At 40.7% G+C, this 20,911-nt stretch overlaps 1 protein-coding gene across 17 annotated transcripts in view; it reads right to left on the reverse strand.

The window, feature by feature from the left end:
- The window catches only part of anks1b (ankyrin repeat and sterile alpha motif domain containing 1B), an 831,451-nt gene that overhangs the window by 250,341 nt on the left and 560,199 nt on the right, over positions 1–20,911 (reverse strand). For all 17 annotated transcript variants that reach the window (XM_068059073.1, XM_068059064.1, XM_068059059.1 and 14 more), the window contains one exon: positions 11,668–11,833. In XM_068059073.1, coding sequence (XP_067915174.1) covers positions 11,668–11,833 — 166 coding nt within the window. The remainder of the gene's footprint in view (positions 1–11,667; positions 11,834–20,911) is intronic.

Consider the following 20,911-nt stretch of genomic DNA (forward strand, 5'->3'; position numbering starts at 1 on the left):
TTGCCCTCATCAACCCTCTCTGTTACCTCTTCAAAACTCCAGCAAGTTGGTTAAACATGATTTTCCCTTAAATCCATGCTGGCTTTCCTTAGTTAACCTGCATTTGTCCATGTGACTATTAAATTTGTCCTGAATTATTCTTTCTAGAAGTTTCCCCATTACCGAAGTTAAACTGACTGGCCTGTAGTTGCTGGGCTTATCTTTACATCCTTTTTTGAACAAGGGTGTAACATTTGCAATTCTCCAGTCCTCTGACACCACACCTGTATCTAAGGAGGATTGGAAGATTATAGCTAGTGTCTCCACAATTTCCACGCTTACTTCCCTAAGTATCCTTGGATGCATCTCAGCTGGTTCCGGTAACTTATCAACTTTAAGTACAGCCGGCCTATCTAATAGCTCCTCTTTATCAATTTTTAGCCCACCCAAAGTCTCAACCACCTCCTCTTTCACCATGACTTGGGTAGCATCTTCTTCCTCTGTAAAGGCAGATGCAAAGTATTCATTTAGTACCTCAGCCATGCCCTCTGCCTCCATGTATAAGTCCCCTTTTGGATCCCTAATTGGCTCCATTCCTCCTTTTACCATCCCTTTGCTGTTCATCTGTCTGTAGAAGACTTTTAGATTCCCTTTTATGTTAGCTGCGATTCTCTTCTCATACTCCCTCTTTGCTTCTCATTTGTTTTTTACTTCCCTTTTGAACCTTCTATATTCAGCCAGTTTCTCAACAGTATTATCCACCATCTGTCATACATCCTTTCTCTGCTTCATCTTACTCTCTCTTTGAAATCATTGAGGGTTTAGATGGAGTAAAAACAAGAAAAAGTTTCCAATGGCTGAATGGCCAATAACAAGAAGGCATAGATTTAAGCTGATTTGGCAAAAGAGCCAGAAACATCATGAAGAAAAACATTTTTATGCAACAAGTTTGATTTGAAATGCACTTCCTGATAGGGTAGTAGATACAGATTTAATACTAGCCTTCTAACGAGATCTTAAAGGAGAAAAATTGCAGGGATACAGGGAAAGAATAGGAAGTGGGACTAACTGGATTGCTCTTTGAAGAGCTGGTTTAGAGTCAATATGTCAAATGGGCCTCCTTCTGTGCTATACTATTCTATTAAATGGTATTTTCCCCACATCTCACAAATAGCAAAGAGTGAAAAATTGTATCAAGTATAGGTAAACAGTAGAATCTGAGGTTTTCCAATGCCTCATTGGAAATACTTATTAAACAGTTTATTAAATGCCAAATTTCCAAACACCAATATGTGAAACCCATTAAAGAGCTTATGTGTAAAATGAGTAGAATCTAGAAGACTGTGGAGAACATTCCAACTGATGTACAGCAAATGAAAGAATGAATTTAAGAAAAGGTTTACTTTGAAAGCTCTAAAAGTATCAAAACAGGAAAAAAAAAGAGCAGATGGTGGCCCAGCTATTTCATTTCACAAAACAAGACCCTGACTCCACTTGTTTTGTTAAATTTGCTTGTTTTTTTTACATCTCTATCTCTAATAATTCCCAAGTTACAATCTCCCATCTACCCAGGTGTCAGCTGTGGCTTAGCTGTTGCACTATTACCTTTGCGTCAGAAGCGTTTGGGTTCAAGTCCCACTCCAGGACTTCAGCACCAAAATCTCGGCTAATACTCCAATGCAGTATTAAGGGAGTGCTGCACTGTTGGAGGTACTGTCTTTTGGATGAGACGTTAAACTGAGGCCCTGTCTGCCCTCTCAGGTGGACAGAAAAGATCCCATGGCATAATTCCAAAGAAGAGCAGGGGAGTTATCCCCGGTACTCGAGTCAATATTTATCCCTGAATCAACATGAAAAAAACAGACTAGCTGGTGGTTATCACTTTGCTGTTTGTGGAAGCTTGCTGTGTGCAAATGGCTACTGTGTTTCCAACATTGCAACAGTTTCTACATTTCAAAAGTACTTCATTGGCTGTAAAGTGTTTTGGGACTTTGTGGTTGTGAAAGGGGCCATTAAAATGCAAGTCTTTCTTTCACCCAATTTTCACTGCAATAATGTGCAATAAAACTTCTTTAAATGCTCTTGACGTTCAGTCAGATGCATTTTCATAAATTCAACACAATCAATTTAGGAGAATTAAACATCGACAAGGTTCAATTTCATTCTACTCAATTTTTTTTTTCAATTATGAATGAAACCAAACCTTCTTCTGCTTATAACTCCATGGATGAACCATCTACATCCTTTTTAAGTTCAAAATAGCAACAAACCATTATGATCTCAGGGGTTGGTGAGAACGAGGAACCCAGCAAGGTTGAAAAATGTTTCTAACTGAATGAAGGTGGGCCAGATAATGGACTGGATGTGGGATAAATATAATGAAAAAGGATTTCAAGCACAACTGTACAAAATTCACCGTAACATCGTGCATGTACATTACCTGCTTTTTCAAATTAATAACACTGAAGCAGTCCGTGTCCACATGCAGCAAGACCAGGACAACATTCGGGCTTGGGTTGATAACAAGTGCCAGGCAATGACCATCTCAAAGAGAGATTCTAACCATCTCTCCTTGATGTTCAACAACATTACCATCGTTGAATACCCCACCCTCAACATCATAAGGGGTTATCATTGACCAGAAACTTAATTGGACTGGCCATAAAAATACTGTAGCTACAAGAGCAAGTCATAGGTTAGAAATTCTGCAGCAGGTAATTCACCACCTGACACCCCAAATCCTGTCCATCATGTACAAGGCACAAGTCAGGAGTGTGATGGAATACTCTCCACTTGCCTAGATGAGTGCAGCTCCAACAATACTCATGAAGCTTGACACCATCCAGAACAAAGCAACCCGTTAGATCAGCACCACATCCACCACCTTAAACATTCACTCCCTACACCAGTGACAGCTGTGTGTACCATCTACAAGATGCACTGCAGCAACTCACCAAGCCTCCTTTGACATCACCTTCCAAACTTGCAATCTCTACCACCTGGAAGGACAAAGGCAACAGACGCATGGGAACACCATCACCTGCAAGATGCCCTCCAAGTTGTACACCATCCTGACCCGGAACTATATCGCCATTCCTTCATTCTTGGGTCAAAAAACTGGAACCTCCTCCCGAACAGCACTGTGGATAGACTGCAGTGGGTCAAGAAGGCGGTTCACCATCACCTTCTCAAGGGCAATTAAGGATGGGCAACAAATGCTGGCCTTGCCAGTGATGCTCACATCCCATGAAAGAATAAAAAAAACTTCCCATTGCATGGACATTTGAATGGAATGATTTTCCTATCATTAGTTGCAGTTAACATTTAAGGATTATCATGTACTATTGATGGCGCCAAGAATTAATACATTACATGTGTTACATTATCAAATCAGCATGTCTGATCTGTAATACTACTTCACGTCAGATTTTAATTGGTGTATATTTTAATAATGTTGTGCATTTCCTTTGATGTGTGGATCCCTGCTGTTTAACAAGCTCTGTGTACAAAAAGAGGAGGGTTGCTCTCAGAGGTGTAGCATTCCCTTTAAATTTGCAATGCAGTCAAAATGCCTATAGTGCTGCAGGAGCATGCAACATAAAATAGAGAAGTAATTATGGTACAATCTTTTTATAACAACACAAATACTCTTCAAGCATTTCCCGAAGGAAATATCCATACTATGGAGTGACAATCACATTGGAGTGCAGTCCATCTGTTTGCCACTTTTTTGGCTGGTAAATAGAAAACAACAACAAATAGAAGACTTGCATGGGTGGACTTGCTGGTTACAATATTTATCCAACAGGCTGATCTTGAAAATGTAACAGCAATGACTTCAGATCAATTCATTTATAAAATATCACATCCAAAGAGATTCTGGCATGTTTCCCGTTTATAAAATGGAGTTAAAGGTTATATTTATAACTAATATTAAAAGTGATGTAGATGATGGTGAGAAACCTGACATCATGATGTTATACAGCATGGCCCTTTTCTAACGTGGCAAGTCTTAAATATACATTCTGTTTAATTCTTCAGTGCCCCCTAAAACTTGTCTAACTTAAGCACAGATCAAATCTGGGGTCTTTACTGATATTGATGGATCAGTCCCTCAAATCTCAGTATTTATCCAGTTATTTTTGGGTGAGATCTACATATTTGTCCATATATGAATGTCAGGAATCAGTTTCACTCAGCAGAACACCTGCCTCCAAATCAAGCATTTTAAGAACAGCGGAGAGTTTGCCTGATCACCTCGTCGGCATAATTTCTCAACCAACTCCACTGAAAACAAATATTACTCACTTACTGCTCAGAGGAGCTTGTTGTGCACAAATTAACTGTCATATTTGCTTGCATAACAACTGTGACGGCACTTCAAAAGTAATTTATCAGTTGTGAAGCACTTTGTGACATCCCAAGGCATGACAAGGTGCTGTATAAATGCAAGTGAATTTTCTGTTCTTCTTATCTTCTGAAGCAACAACAAACTATAACGTGATCTTCTTGCTGTTAGTCCAGAATGCAATCACACAGAAATTCTGGGAGACAGCAATATGGAACCAGTTTACTATTGTGGAGAAAATTAAAAATAATTTGGTAGCATTGTTAATTTTTCTAGATCTAACTAAGCACAATGTTGGTGTCAGAATATCAATGTAAACAGTTCAGTTTTTGGACATTGACGCCAGTTTGTTTTACCTGCTTTTGATACTGCAGCAGGAAATTGCAGTCACTTCCTGACATAGATCAAAAATGTCATGTTGTAGCAATGATAAATTGAGAGATGAGTACACAAAAAACTTTGCTTAAAAATGTTAACACTAATTGTCTCCAGACAACCAAAGGCAAGTTAAAAGAAACGCTGAGCTTGTTTCAAAAATGCATATATTAATCAGTATCAATTAATAAAGTTAAGTTAAAGAATAGGGATTTGATTGTGTCATGGCAAATTGTGGTTAGAGAGAATGAACCTGTTACTTTTTCAGCCTACATGCAATACGCAAGATGCTAATTGTAACCCATTCATAGTTGTCAATCACCCTTTATTGATAAATAGCCACTTATACAAACTACTTTGGAGGGAAGTGAAGTATTATGGACTTTTTAATACCAATTTTAAGGAAACTAAAAAGAAACCCTGCATTGCTCAAAAAGTAGGATTTTGTTAAAAGTATTAACAGCAAAGAATAGAATACAGAAATGTTATCCTAACTACTTAGAAGGCTAAACGACATCCTTTTGTGGAGATAAGGGAGGAGATTGAAGACAGCTGCCCACCTAAACCTGAGGAGACTGTGGAAACAGTAGAAAACTGCTTCTGCATCAGGGACAAAGAAGGAAGATGGAAAGTTACTGAGAAGTTTGATTTGCCAGTAGACAGGGTATAAAGAAGGACTGTTTAACCCTCTAAAAGAAGAGAAGCAGCTGCAGTCACTAGGGAAGGAGTCCACCGTCCAAGAAGATATCAAGAGCATATGCTCAGTCTACGGTGTGATAAACCTGCTGTTTTGGGCATTATATAGACTCATCTTTAAGGTTGTATTATTGTTAACTGTCTATTAAATAATTGATAGAAGTAATAAAGCATTATTGGTTTTACCAAAAGATTGATTTATATCTGTGACTGGTCTTCCCTCTGGGTTTGAACCTGAATTCTATAGACATTAGCATGAAATCCTACCAAGTGGGCAAAACCATACAGAAACACATTGTTTGACTGGTGCATTGGTAACCTGACTACCATCCATAATATCAGTACTGCACACTAGGTAAGAGATGCAATATCAATGGTAGGAAATAGGCCCTGATTTTAACTCTGGTACAGTCTGTGGTGGGTGAGCAGCAGTATGAGTTAGAAATTCATCCCCAGCTCCAGAAATAAAGTGCGAGATATTTTAACTACTGAGCCTCATTTAAATCCCACAAGATGACTTCCCATCTATTCTTGGTGAGAATTGGTGGAAAATTGCTTGGCCCACTAAACATAAGGTAAATGGTAGGAACAGTTGCCAAGCTGTCCCATGGAGGTTACTGCACTCGGGGCTGGGAGGGTGAGCTTGCAGCAGGGGAGGCCGAAGCTATCCATATGGGGCCCAGAGGAGAAAAACAAAATAAAAAATTTGCCTTTTCGTGCCTTTTCATGCCTAGATCCTCGTCATCATTGAGTTAGCCTGGCTGGGAACTCACTTCCCCGTCTTGCTCAGATAGTTGGGCCCTGATTATGTTATCTGGATGCATATGTTAGTCAAGACCCCGCTGGCTATGGGCAGCTAACCTTGCCACCTGCTCAAGAGAGCAAGTGAAAATAGGAACCTGCTAGCACACGGTGGCTCCAGGGTGGGCAAGTAACTTAAGTGATTTAACTGCCTGGTTTCTGCCTCCAAAAGTTTATGAGAGTTATGTTTCACACAGCATAATTGCAGTCAAATGGAAAGCTAAATTTAAAAGGATCACAGATGGTCCATTGGGTACTTATTAAGTTTAATATTAATACTTTTAATGTATGCAGAGAATTTACAATCCTGCTAACTCTTTGCAAACATCAAAATATAACAGTTTTATCTTGTACCTGGATTAACTGATCTGCTAGACCAGGTCTCTGCTTTTCTTTTACCAGAGCATAAGAATTGGTGGAGGGAAGCAAAACAACTTTTTAAAATAATCTGAAAAATAAGATGACATGTGTGAGCCAGGTGAGAATAAATCTATAATCTGTTGCATGGACTGTTCAATTATTGAGGCTTGTTTTAGGTACATTGTCAATGGGATGGCCACCAATGATCAATTTGCTGATTCTAAGGTATCTGTCACAGATTTCCAGCTACATTTATGGTTTGCTGTTTGGCCTGTAGCTAACTACTTATAGTAAAAGATTAATCTGCTTCTTTATATTTACAAAAGGAAGGTTGTCCAGTACTGGAGAAAATAAGCACCTGATTTTATCTCTCAGAGGAAGCAGATGGCAATCTAGCAGATCAGTTAATCTAGGTGCTAGATGATAATTTCACTCAGTGACTCATGCAGTAAATTCTCTGCTTTCCTTGTGTGAAACTGCTTGACCTCCAATAATTCCCTCATTCTCGTGTCACAACAAGGATCAGGATCACATGGTTGTGAGGGTGGTGAGGGGGGGTGCTGCTTGCAGAGAATGAATTATTTCTACCTCCACAGATTGTGCTGACCATGTTACTCTTGCAATCAGATGAAATACTTGGCAAAGTAAAGGTGCCACTATTTATCCAAACTTGCAACGTACTTATGCAACAAATCAAAATACTGCTGTAGATTTGGTTGGAAAATGACATTTGACATGGCTCGATTTTAATCTTTGATCAACAGCATTTATTAAACCATTAAGTACCCATGTACTTAGAAATTCTCAAATGCACGCTTCTTTTTCCAAGTTTTCGCTGCAGATGCAGTAATAGGTTTTTGTAAATTTGTATAATCAGATGTACACAGTACCATAGAATATTTACTACTTTGTTTTATTTTCTAAATAAAATGGATATTGCAGTTTTATAAGTTTGAACCAGATATATTACTGCAGACCTTTGAAGGGTAAATTTATTCAAGTAAGAACATAGTTGTGTATTTTTTGTTTGTCATACAAAGGTAAGAATGACGCCCTATGCTCCTGACATTCACCAACATTTGCTGCGTGAATTTGTGAACTGGATGGATGAGAATCACCAGAATATCATTTGTTTTAAATCTCAGGATAAAGCAGTTAAAAGCATGCTTGCAGCAAAGCCATTCTTGCTAAAGTTCATGCTTTTAATTTAGTTGATAGGAATCGATCTGTGTCAAAATGCATGCTTCAATCTTGGTTAAAATCAAAAAAGAATTGCATAAAAGTACACGATGAACTTAAATATTTCTCCACCATTAAGTTTCAAGTTTCTACAAAATACAATTGATCAATTAGTGAGGGAATAAGAATTGGTCTTTCACAAAGTTTCTGAACATACAATCTCATTTCATGGCTATAATTCAATTAAGTCATTACTAGAGTTGTTTTGCAAGGAGTTGTGATTGTGAATAAGTTTATTAAAATGATGCAGCAGTATATTATCACAATGGAAAGAGAAACCGCACAACAATGACAGATTAATTACTGAATGCAGATAGTAAAAGTTGTGCCTAACATGGGGCTGCCTACTCAACTCATTCTAAAGGTAGGTGCCAAATTCAATACTGCAGAAATAAAATATGATACTAATTCAGGAAGAAATAACAGCTGGGCCATAGTTAGGTAACTTTTTTTTTTAAAAAAAAGAAATTAAATGAAATAAGTTTATAGGTAATTCAGGAGGAAACTATCAAAATACAGAGACAAATTGATATGGTTGAATTAAAACATAATCAGAGTCCAAAAGTTGTAAATAAGTTAAGACATGTTATAATAGAATGACATTTTAAATTGGATAGATTTCAAACAATTTAACTGTCTTCACATATGACTGAAACGTATCACCTGGCTCTATATATTAATGCTTTTCCCTTATTAAAAACACCTTTCTAATTAAAAATAAATAAAACAAGTTAACATAGAACACGAGTTAACAGAACAAAAGCAAGTGTTTGGTGATGGGAATGTTTGTGATAACATTTAATTCTGCAACTGGATATTAATAATAGGATAAATTGTACAACACTAGAATTAAGTTCGACTTTTTTGATGTTTGAATACCCATCGGGGTAGAAATTGAATCTGGTTGCACCTGTTTTACAGATGTAAAATTGATACAATGAAGATCAAAGATCAATTCTAGGGACCAACATCCCATTCTCAAAGGACACCTGAAAGACATCCGACCTGATGTTGGCTTGTGCCATTTTTCCGATGTCAGGCCACTTACAAATGTAAATGAGAGGCCAAAGCCTGATTTAGGCCCCCTCTGCTAAACAGGATATCAGATAGCAGAGCGGTGAGCCAGGCCTGTTCCATTTCAGATTCTTAAGCAGTTGATGGACAACTGCCACCAAAAGTACATTTTTTTTAGGTAATAGGTAAAATAATTTAGAAAGTCAAGAGGAAATATTTGAAAGGCTTTATTGAAAGAAATATATTGGCTGTTTTTTTTAAAAAGCAGGCAGGGTGTCTGTTTGTAAATGTGAGCAAAGGACAGTGTTCTGTTTAGACATGCATCAGAATGATGTTTTATAAACCAGAAAGTTGAGAGTGAAAGAGCAAATGCAAGCAAGTGTGTCTTTCTTCATGTTAATGTTAGTTCAAATTACAAAGAAAGACAAAGACAGGTGAAGAGGAAGGGGAGTGGGAGGTGGGTGGAAAGAGGTGAGAGGGGAGAGCAAGAGGAAAATAGACCGGGGCAGGGGAGAGGAAAGGAGGAAGAAAAGGGAGTGGACAGCGTTGACAGGAAAATGGGAAAGGAGATGGGAGACTATCTCTGGCTTCTCACCACCCATCCAAGGTAGTGAAAGTTGAAATTTAGAGGGAGGAGGTGGGAGTGAAGGAAGTGGATGAAGGGTGAAGTCTCACAATAGAGAAGAGGGGACAAGAGTTGAACAAAGGAAAGAGGTAGGTATAGCATTGGAAATGAAAACATGGCACAAAGCAGAGGAGATACTGGGAAGGTGAAGAGGCAGGATAAATGATGGGAGTTAGAGGATGGGGGAAGCACACGTGATTTAGAGAGTGGATGGGAAAGGAGATACTGAGGGCCGCAATCCCCCCTCTCACCACCCCACTGCATAAATGCAGTGTGCAATTGTTGGTGGCTCCTTTCCCTGCCACAACAATGGACATGCAACCCACATCTAAAAAAAAGACAAAGGGAGGTAAAAGAACAGAGATGGAAAAAACAAGACTTAGAAAGAAAGAAGCAGATGAGAGACAGAAGAGCAATGATTGGAAAAAAGCAACACAAAGATATGTAATAGATAGACCATATCATATTCTCTGATTTGCTGTGTGAAATGTAATGGAAAATAAACATATAACTAAATCTCAATTTCCTTTATTTTGTATCAAATATGCCTGTCATTTTGGCACAAAATGAAATTTATTGAAATTGACTAGTTCCTTTCACTTAAAGCCCTATTTATGCTGATGTGATGATGTTATGCTGCTAAAGCACTTTGCACTGGAAGTCCTGTATTATCAGGTGTGGAAATCCGAGGTCTATTACACACACAGGCAGTGTTTAGCACAGGGGGAGCATGTACAAACTATGTACTAGGATTAAGGCCCCAATTCCCATCTCATAATATGGTGAGAATGTCAACTGTTTGGAACAGGTGCTTCAGGGTGATCTTTTCCTCCTACATGGCCCTATCCGACCAATAGGGCCATATTCTGTTCTGCTACCTTGCCTCTTTGGCTTCCCTATAGAGGAATTCCCTCCCACTTCTACAGTGGTGGCCAGGACGCTGTATCTGCTTTTTAATTAGAGATTTAATAAGTTGCAGAGTGGGCGCCTTCATGCTGAAAAGCCCTCTCTGTTATCTACCAGCCATTACAACTTGCTGCTCCTCTCAAGTTGGAAGGCCTCTGATTGGCCACCCACTGGACTTAATTGAAGTAAGAACTTGTCTCCATGCTAATTAAGGTGGGACCACCCCTGTGAAAACACTAATGAATGACTGTTTTCCCCCCCGACGCGGGATCGGGACCCAGAAACAGTCCCAACTTCTGTTTCCTGACCCTGGAGGGAAAATCCACACGAAGGGGGAGTCTTGACATCCAGAGAAAGTAGCGCTGAAATCCCCGTGTCACCTCTCCGTCGAATGTAATGCCAATCAGGCACTCGAATGGACAGCGGTGGGTCTTCCATGGGATCAAGGACCCCGTTGCCGCAAGTCCCACCCTTGCAATCTGAGGCCGGCAGCTGCAGGGCCACTGCGGAGGCAGGAGCACATACCAGAGGCCGAAGTGCGTCGCTGGAACCAGGCCTCAAGTAGGTCAGGGCGTGTGGGATCTCACGGGATGGGAGTTGCGGTGGTGGGGGAGGGTGACCGGCAGCGAGGCAGAGGGATGGATCTCAGCAGAAACCACCCCCCCCCCACCCCACCCCGCTTCCCGATGCCGGGTCCCTCGATCAGGCATTAAGTGCCTTTTAACGAGGAACCCCCCCCCCCCTCCCCCGCGCCACCCCTGGAGCCAGGAAGCAGCTTGCATGGTTTTCCGTGCCGTGCTCCAGTGCGGCAATAGGACCGCCCGCTGCATAGCTAATTGCGGCTGCATCAGGAAGAGGCCTTTAATTGGGGGTTAATTACCCAATTAAGGGCCTCAATTGGCGACAGGGCAGGAAGGCCGTGTACAGGCCTTTCTGCCCAGGACTAAATTTTGGCAGAGGCAGGATGGTGGCAGGAACCACCCCCGCCACCATCCCACATGATTTTATGCTCTCCCTGCCTCCAAACCCGCCGTGGGAGAGAACATAAAATTTCCCCCCAAATGTCACTTTGAGGTCAACCAACAATAACTGCTGTCATCTGACATTCTAATCACAGTCCCAGTCCATCTTGCACCTAGTGCCAGAAAATATTTAAATGAACTATCCTTGCATTATCAGGTCAGATCAGCTCAGTGGGGCACAGGTGCATGTGGTGCCTGATGGTACTGTTTCACCAGAACCGCCTCCATTGCCCCCATATGTATCTGTTAAATTTGAACCCAAGCGCTTGAGGTGAAACCCAATAGCTCTCAACTTTCAATACCTGTTATTCCTGAAGACACCCTGGATATTTCCAATGAACGAGGTTTCTTGGTGACTGCTGTGGCCAAGAATTCATAAGGGTTGTCCTCTTCTTCTGGAGGGAAACTGTCCAGCGATGGAGACAGCCTTATGTCCAGCATCTGGTCGTCATTCTTTGTTTCTGACTCCTACAAAATGTCATAAAAGATAATTTAAATATCTATATCTGATTATGTTGTATCATCACAAATAAACATTCAAGGTAGTTTTCTTTGCTCTGTCAAAACAAATGTTTTATGTGTGGTATACTTGTGCAATATTTCAAAAAATGCATCATCAGTCAGTATATTTTTTATTTACTGAATGCAATTCTTTGTGTTGCATTTATTGCTGCTGTATCTTTGAAATGCTATACAGATCATTGCCATCATACAGAATAGCACCGTAATATTTGGCAATGACACATCCACAAAGTTGTAGACAAATTAATAATTTCCACAATAGCAAACAGCCCAGGTCCTAATCCTACTCTGGGCTGCATCATTAACTTTATAAATATGCAGCCTACTCAATAACTTCCAACACAGACTTAATTACAAATTGATCTAAAGAGTGCTATGATATTACACCTGCTTCACTCTGCAAAGGAATTTGGCAAAATCACAGGTAGTTGGCAATCTATAACTGTTACCAATTAATAATTTATTCAGTTCTATTTTTAACCTCCCTTCTGTTGTGAAATGTGTCTTTTCAATAGCTTTTACATCGTTCTGTAATAATAGTACAACTGGTCCATTTCTCTTCATGGGTCTATTCTTGAACAATATTCTCAGCTCCAACTCTTGGCTATTCTTTGCACCAACAGACATTGGAAGACCATTAAACTGAACAAAAACTCTGTTTTCAAAATGTTTAACTTATGCAGCTGTTATAAAGGTAAGAACAGACACGGGTGACAATTCAGCTCACCCTTCCACAGCCTCTTGAATTCCTTCAGAGTATTTGCCTCCATCATCCTACATGGAAGGTCATTCCAATATTGATCATTTTTTGCTTGAAGAAATGTTGCCTTACATTCGTCCTGAACTTAGCTTTTGCCAGTTTGCACCCATGTCCCCTTGTTCTACAGCTCTGGTTTAACTTGGAAGAAGTGCTCAGGATTAGCCCTTCCTATTCTATTTACCTTACAGACCTTTACAAGGCCCTATCTTCTTTCACATCCTCTTAAGGCTGAAGAGTTCAGGTTTTTAGTGGCACAGTGGCGCAGTGGTTAGCACCGCAGCCTCACAGCTCCAGGGACCCGGGTTCGATTCTGGGTACTGCCTGTGCGGAGTTTGCAAGTTCTCCCTTTGTCTGCGTGGGTTTCCTCCGGGTGCTCCGGTTTCCTCCCACATGCCAAAGACTTGCAGGTTGATAGGTAAATTGGCCATTATAAATTGCCCCTAGTATAGGTAGGTGGTAGGGAAATATATAGGGACAGGTGGGGATGTGATAGGAATATGGGATTAGTGTAGGATTAGTATAAATGGGTGGTTGATGGTCGGCACAGACTCGGTGGGCCGAAGGGCCTGTTTCAGTGCTGTATCTCTAAACTAAACTCAGTCCGCTGCCACTAGAGTTGGGACTCCTGGCCCCTCTTTGCATTACTTCTAGAATTTAGATGTTTCCATTGGGAATGGTTCAGTGGCTAGAACTGAATACAGTATTCAAAGTGCAGCCCGGTCAGAGAACTGTACAGCTGCAACATGAACATTGCAAACTTCAGCTTTACTGACTTGGCAAGAAAGGCCAGCATTCTTTTTGCTTTATTGTTTGCTGCTGTGCAATGACTGGACAATGGCCGGTGTTGAATCTACGATTACTGCCAAATCTCTTCAACCTAGCTCTAGCCAGTTCAATACCATTCATTTAGTATTGTCTCTTTTCTTTTTTTCCAATGTTTAAGAGCTTAGTATAGTACACAAACTCAAATTACAGAAACCCCAGTAATAGGGGGGAAAAATCAACAGTGAAATACTAATCTTTAAAAATCATATACAGAAAATTAGTGGATTTTATATCTAAGAATGTAAGAAATAGGAGGAGAAGGAGTAGACAATTTGGCCCCTCGAGCCATTTAATAAGATTATGGCTGATCTGATTGTGCCCTTAACTCCACTTTCCTGCCTGTCCCCCTTAACCATTGACTCCCTTGTAGATGAAAAATCTAACAGCCTTGAATATATTCAATGACCCAGCCTCCACTGATCACTCTGGTGGAAAATTCCAAAGATTAATGATCCACTGAGAGAAGAAATTCCTCCTTCTTTCCGTCTTAAGAGGGAGACCCCTTATTTTGAAACTGTGCCCCCTAGTTCTAGATTCCCTCACAAGGGGAAACATCCTCTCAGCATCTACCCCCTCAGAATCTTACATGTTTCATTAAGATCATCTCTCATTCTTCTAAACTGCAATGAGTATAGGCCAAACCTGCTCAACCTTTCCTCTTAATACAGCTCCTTCATCCCAAGAATCAGCCTAGTGAACCTTCTCTGAATTACCACCAATGCAAGTATATATGTTAAATACTGCAGGCGTTTTGCTAGTCTCATTTACAGGTTACAAGGATGTAGGAAATAAAAAGCCAAATTTTTGACTAATGACATGCCAGCAACAGCAGCACACCACTTTTAATAAAGTGAATTTCAATAAACCAGTATTATGGGATTTAGAACGGGCCTCTTCCAAGATCCAAAGTCAGCAATATGGTAGCAGATGGGATTGAAGCTCGAATTCACAGCACCATGGAAAGTCAGAAAATGGCCAAACTGAGGTCTGGTGCTTAAGCAGAGGGGTAAGTGAAAGAAAAGAAACTCAAGGATAGTCTATGAGCTGCTCTTATAGTACACAAGAGGTGGTTTCGGAGCTGATCACATGCCTGCTCTCTCAGCTGTAGTTGACATGTGGCCTAAGTGATCAGGAAAAAGAGAGGGGACCCAAGGAAATGAAAAGAACTGAATACTCAAAGCCTTTAAATCCCAAACAAAAACAGAATATATGAGCCAAAGACTTCATTCCACCTCCAGACCCATGACAGAACTGCATTTCTTTTCTACATGGAAAAATTCCCTTGAACTATGCTGGTCTTTTTCTGTAAATAAAATTGAGATATACCTGGAACCTCAGCACTAGATAATAAAGAGGCTGATCCAATCCTAGCCCATTAAGGCAACATTTATGACCCCTTCCTTTTACAGGAGGAGAAATACCTCTTTCTGCACCTATTATGTCAAAAAAAACAACAGATAGGAGGAGAGATTTCCCTGTGTCTGTACCCAGACATCCTGGATCACCTGGGCACAGTGAATATCTGAATGGGTGGGTTGGCATGATATCCCTGTAAAGCAATGTCCCCAGTTGTCTGAGATTTGTTGTTCCCAGTTGGAGAATCAAAAAATTAGGTTGTAAGAATTATTTATGAACATCTGTTAGACTGTGTGTGCACAGCATGGAAGGAGGAGAAGGACATACTGGCATTGGCTCTCAATTGTATTCATGTGCTGAGATTCACAGTGGTATTGTTAGTAAATCATTCACTTAAATATGGTATGGGCCATTATGAAACTGAGGGTGGACCAATAGCAGCAACAATCACAGAGAAACCATTAGACCAATGGGGGAAGAGCAGAGGAAATACAGTGTGTAAGAAAGAACTTCAGAAGATCAAACACACACTGCTTTTGTTATTACTCTCCTCTATGAATCGTGCATTGAACCAGCCATATCAAAGCACAACTGGAAGATATCCACAAAATGGTAAATTGTACAAGACCAATGGAAAGTTGGGTCTTAAAGGGTTGAATGATCTTTTACTGTTCAATGCTATATTAAGTTATAATGTACCTTCTTTGAAAGCCTTATGATAGGAAGGAAAATTTTGAGAAATGCACAGAATAGGGCTGTTGGCGAGCTGAGCTAGCATCGTTAACAAGTGGTGGCAGGGACATCACAGTGCTAGATTTCTTGTGCCCCCACTAAGTAAAGTCAGAGTGGAGAAAATTAAAGTTCTTACTGACTCTTATTGCTACAAAAGGAAGTCAGGCAAAGCTCTTGTAGACTCAGGCCGAATCGCCCTATGATTCTTATATTGTGGTAGTGGTTACTTTTCTTCATCAGCACCATTTGGGATCATTCTCATGGCTTGCTGACTCCTGTAGCACATTTTGGCTTGTTCCTTAAAAACAGATTGCTACAGCACATAAGCTCAACTATCTTAGTTTGAGTATCCTGCAACATCCAGGAGCCTAATAGAAGTGTATCACACCATGAATTTCAAAAGTTGTATGGGGTCTCAAGTAAAGAGATCTGCAAGACTTCAGAGTTGCAATGTGTCATTTTGAATAGTCTCCTCAATACATGGAGAGCAGGTTGTATGGTTAACAGATGCAGGATGCGAATGAAGCTGTAAAGGCTTTCCAACAAACGACAGGGATAATTATGTGAAAGATTAATAGCAGCAAAATATAGCCAGAGAAAAACAAAACAAAAACTATTTATTGCTGAGAGCCTAGAAATTGTACTGGGTACCATTGGGCAAACCACAGATTCCACACTCCCGAGTCATGTTTATCCCAAATTTGCTTCCTTACACATTGGCAACAGGGTTTATTGCATCTTGCCGTTCAGGCTGTAAAGATATGACAACATTAACCATACCTGCTTCCTGTGCAAGTAGAGACATTCCCATTTGAAAAACAACCTCTATTGCATTAAAGGTTCCATTTCATCATAAACATGATGCAACACAGCAGGGTGGAGGTTGCTTTTGATCAAGCAAGGCCTCTTCCCAGTGGCAACCAGCTTATCTTTAGTCTTCAATTCTGTCTCCTCCAAACACATGAGGCGTGGCACATATTGGGCAGTATTTTTGTTTTGAGGATGGGACCATTTGCAGGTCTTGACCCCACATCACGTTGGTGGCTGAGGCCTGCCGTGATTTTTGAAAAGCTGGCCAATCAGTGCTTGCTGTCCAGTAAAGGACAGTGGGGGAGCTCCCAAGGCTGGTGGCCTTCCAGCCCTGAGAGATCAGTAGGCCCACCATCATAGGTGGGAACTGCCGATGCAGGTAAGAAAGAGGGGGCACCTCAAGATGGAGATGCCCTCTGAAGACTTCTTAATGGAGATGAAATTTGTACTGGCCACAGCAGCCAGACCTCAATTATGGAGGGGAAGCACCTCAACAGGGGGGCCTGTGGCTGCAGCTGTAACCATCTGCGACCTGGGTGGGGTAGGGGGGGTTAAAAAGTTATTTGGTGCACTGCCCCAACCCCCCCCAGTCTGTTGCCGGGAGGCCATTTCCATGTATTGGCCAGGATTTGGCCACTGCGGGGACCTGACTGCTGACTGGAAAATTCCAGTCAGCGTCTCCCCAAAGCCCTTAATAGACTCTTTAAGGGCCTTTAATTGCTTGCCCACCACTTGCGGGCAGGTAGCTGCCACCTGCCCCAACCATACATTTTTAAATGGCTTAGAGGGCAGGAACATGCCAGAAAATGGGCACACTGCTCTCCAAGGCCAAATTTCCAGCCCTCCAGCCTCCAATGCAAATCAAAAATACTGCCAATTATGTTTCCTCCTCTAATTCACAGAAAGCTACTGAAGTGTGTGCATGTGAGCAGGTCCCTGCTTCAAATTGTGATGCACAATGCAATGTATTCCCAACCATTCAGCCTGCTTCTCATGGGGTGGTGATACTTCTATGAACAAAGAAAGTGTTGGAAGATGTGCATGATTGTGGACACGATATTGCTGCAGCTTCTCAGAATAACCATGTCACATGCACTGGCTTGGCTAGTACACATAAATAGAATTGGCTAAATCACTGACATTATTTTTCCAGGTTGTGTGACACTCAAGCCCTTTACAGTCTCCCAAAGCTCTGATTTTCAATATGGCCTCATCAGACCATGCCAGTGATTGTTTCTTCGGCTGTGTGCCACCACTTGTACTGAGACACTCATTTATTGCAGGCTACCCTGTGCATAGTACTTTGGATGTTAGTCTTAGATAGCTTGTTCTAATAGTTCTTAATAATCTTCATTAATTTCCTTTGAGCTGTACTTCTACCATGTTAGTGGATAAATTCTGGCTAAGTATACTATTTGTACAGCTGGTTGAACAAACCTATTTGAGACTTTCAATATATGTGTCAGACTTAGATTATTCACATTCATCCTTATTCCTCAAGTCTGCATTTTTTCAAGTCAGATACCATCTTCTTCGCACTTTCCCAAGTGTGACAGCTGAGAGAAACCATGTCCAGTGTCTGATTTATTGTCTCCTATGTGTGGTGTAACTTTGTATATAAGTGGGTTGCTCTTCCATCCTTTGCTGTGTCTTCACATCATTTATAGTAACATGCAGGGCCTCCTCAGGTAACTAGGCTTTGGACAGTCTGGGTTTTCACGCCACAGCCACTAAATATAAAATGATCAACAGCTGAAAAGATCCGCTTTGCCCTATTTATACCAGAAAAGTGGCAATTTGCTAGTTATAGGTGATTCTACACTATTATTGCAGTTGCTTTCTGGTTGATTACTCAGTGTGCTAGCCTTATTGAACTCAATCATGCAGAAAATGTACACAATAAAGTTGTGATTGCCAGAAGGTACATTAAAACAACTGCAAGAAAGATAAAGTCACATTTAGCACATTCTCACTATACTAAGAGTAATTTCACCCCCTTAATGTATTCTAATCTAACTTCCTGCACCAAAATAGCCTTTTATATCTGGATGTTGGAAGCGATCAATATCACCTCCAGCATAGCAGAATGAAATATACAGTGATTTGCAGAATATCAAAGGAGTAAATCTGACTGAAGCTGGTTATGTAATAAGATCTATGAGGCAGTAACTTGTGAAGAGGACATAAGGGGGCTAAAAAGGGATATAGATAGGTTAAGTGAGTGGGCAAAGACCTGGCAAATGGAGTATAATGTGAGAAAGTGTGAAATTGTCCACTTTGGCAGGAAGAATAAAAAAGCATATTATCTAAATGGTGAGAGATTGCAGAGTTCTGAGATGCAGAGGGATCTGGGTGTCCTAGTGTATGAATCGCAAAAGGTTAGTATGCAGGTACAGGATGTAATTAGTAAAGCTAATAGAATGTTATCGTTTATCGCAAGGGGAATTGAATACAAAAGTAGGGAGGTTATGCTTCAGCTATACAGGTAAGACCACATCTGGAGTACCGTGTACAGTACTGGTCTCCTTATTTAAGGATGTAAATGCATTGGAGGCAGTACAGAGAAGGTTTACTAGACTAATATCTGGAAGGGGCAGGTTGTCTTATGAGGAAAGGTTAGACAGGCTAGGCTTGTATCCACTGGAGTTTAGAAGAGTAAGAGGTGACTTGATTGAAGCATATAAGATCCTGAGGGATCTTGATAGGGTGGATGTGGAAAGGATGTTTCTTCTTGTAGGAGAATTTAGAACTCAGGGTCACTTTTTAAAAATAAGGGATCGCCTATTTAAGACAGAGATGAGGAGAAATTTTTTCTCACAGAAGGTCATGAGTCTTTGGAATTCTCTTCCTCAAAAGGCGGTGGAAGCAGAGTCTTTGAATATTTGTAAGGCAGAGGTAGATAGATTCTTGATAAGCAAGAGGGTGGAAGATTTCCAGCATCTGCAGTATTTTACTTTTACTATATAAAAGGAGATCTGTCATACCTGCATATAGTGCATTAATTAGTTTGTGAATTGTATATCCTAGGAGTTATGAGGCATCGCTCAGCAACAGAGTTTTTGAAAGTATTGTGCAAAATGATAAACCTTGTCCACACATTATGATTTTGTTCTATCATTTTTCTGGGGTTTACAACCTGTTTGGCTGATTGCGCCGGTTATGTTTTCCTTAGCAGTCATAGCAACCAGAGTTATTTTGAGTCTACAAAGTGTTCTTGATTATAGTGCACACTGTGGATACTTCAGACCTTTCATCACTGTCTCAACTTAGTGGAAATTGCAGGACATTCAGCATATATCTTCTGGTATGGTACAATGGTGAATTCAAATCCCACCATGGAAAGTTGTGAATTTAAATAGGGAAAAGGAAAGTTCCTGAACAGGCATGCCAAGAGAGAGGGTGATGTCTCACCTAGTTGAAGTGCCACAGGGGAGTACAGTGAAAGCTGGACAACCACCTGTGAGCAGTAGTGTCCCAGAGGCAATGGGGCAGATTAGGGAAAAAAACATCCCTGTATTAAAAGGTAAAGGGAAGGTAAAATGCCCTAAGGTAAACAGCACTTGTGAAAATCACAAGACAACTAAAAGTGCGGTCAGTGTGGATCTACCTACAGGGGGTGCCAGAGTGTTTGGGCCTCGGGTCCAAACTATTTACAATCTATATTAATGACTTGGATGCAGGGATAGAAGGTACTATAGCCAAATTTGCAGATGACACTAAAATACGTGGGATAGTAAGTTGCATTAAAGAAATAAGAAATTTACAAATGGATATGGATAGGTTAGGTGAATGGGCCAAAATTTGGCAGATGGAGTTTAACGTGGATAAGTGTGAGGTTTTCCATTTTGGTCGGAAGAATCGAAAGGCAAATTATTATCTAAATGGAGAAAAACTTCAGAGTGCTTCGTTGCAGAGGGTGCTGGCTGTCCTCGTGCATGAATCGCAGAAAACTATTATGCAGGTGCAGCAGGTAATAAGGAAGACAACTGGAATTTTGACATTTATTGATAAAGGAATAGAGTATAAAAGTAGGGAGGTCTTGCTGCAACTGTATAAGGCATTAGTGAGACCACACCTGGAGTATTGCATACAGTTTTGGTCCCCTTACTTGAGGAGGGATGTAGTTGCACTGGAGGCAGTTCAGAGGAGGTTCACTGGATTGATTCGAGAGATGAGGGGTTTATCTTATGAAGAGAGATTGAGCAGTTTAGGCCTTTACTCTCTAGATTTTAGAAAAATGAGAGGAGATCTAATTGAGGTATATAAGATGATTAAGGGGATTGACAAAGTAGACACAGAGAGGATGTTTCTCTGGTTGGGCAATCTAGAACGAGGTCATAGTTTTAGGATAAGGGGGAGCAGATTTAAAACAGAGATGAGCAGAAATGACTTCTCTCAAAGGGTCGTGGTTAATGGAATTCACTATCTCAGAGTGCAGTGGATGCTGGGACATTGAGTAAATTTGAGGAGATAGACAGATTTTTAATTAGTAATGGGTTGAAGGGTTAGGGAGAATGGGCAGGAAAGTGGAGTTGAGGCCG

This window comes from Heterodontus francisci, chromosome 27 (genome assembly GCF_036365525.1).
Source record: "Heterodontus francisci isolate sHetFra1 chromosome 27, sHetFra1.hap1, whole genome shotgun sequence".
NCBI lineage: Eukaryota > Metazoa > Chordata > Chondrichthyes > Heterodontiformes > Heterodontidae > Heterodontus > Heterodontus francisci.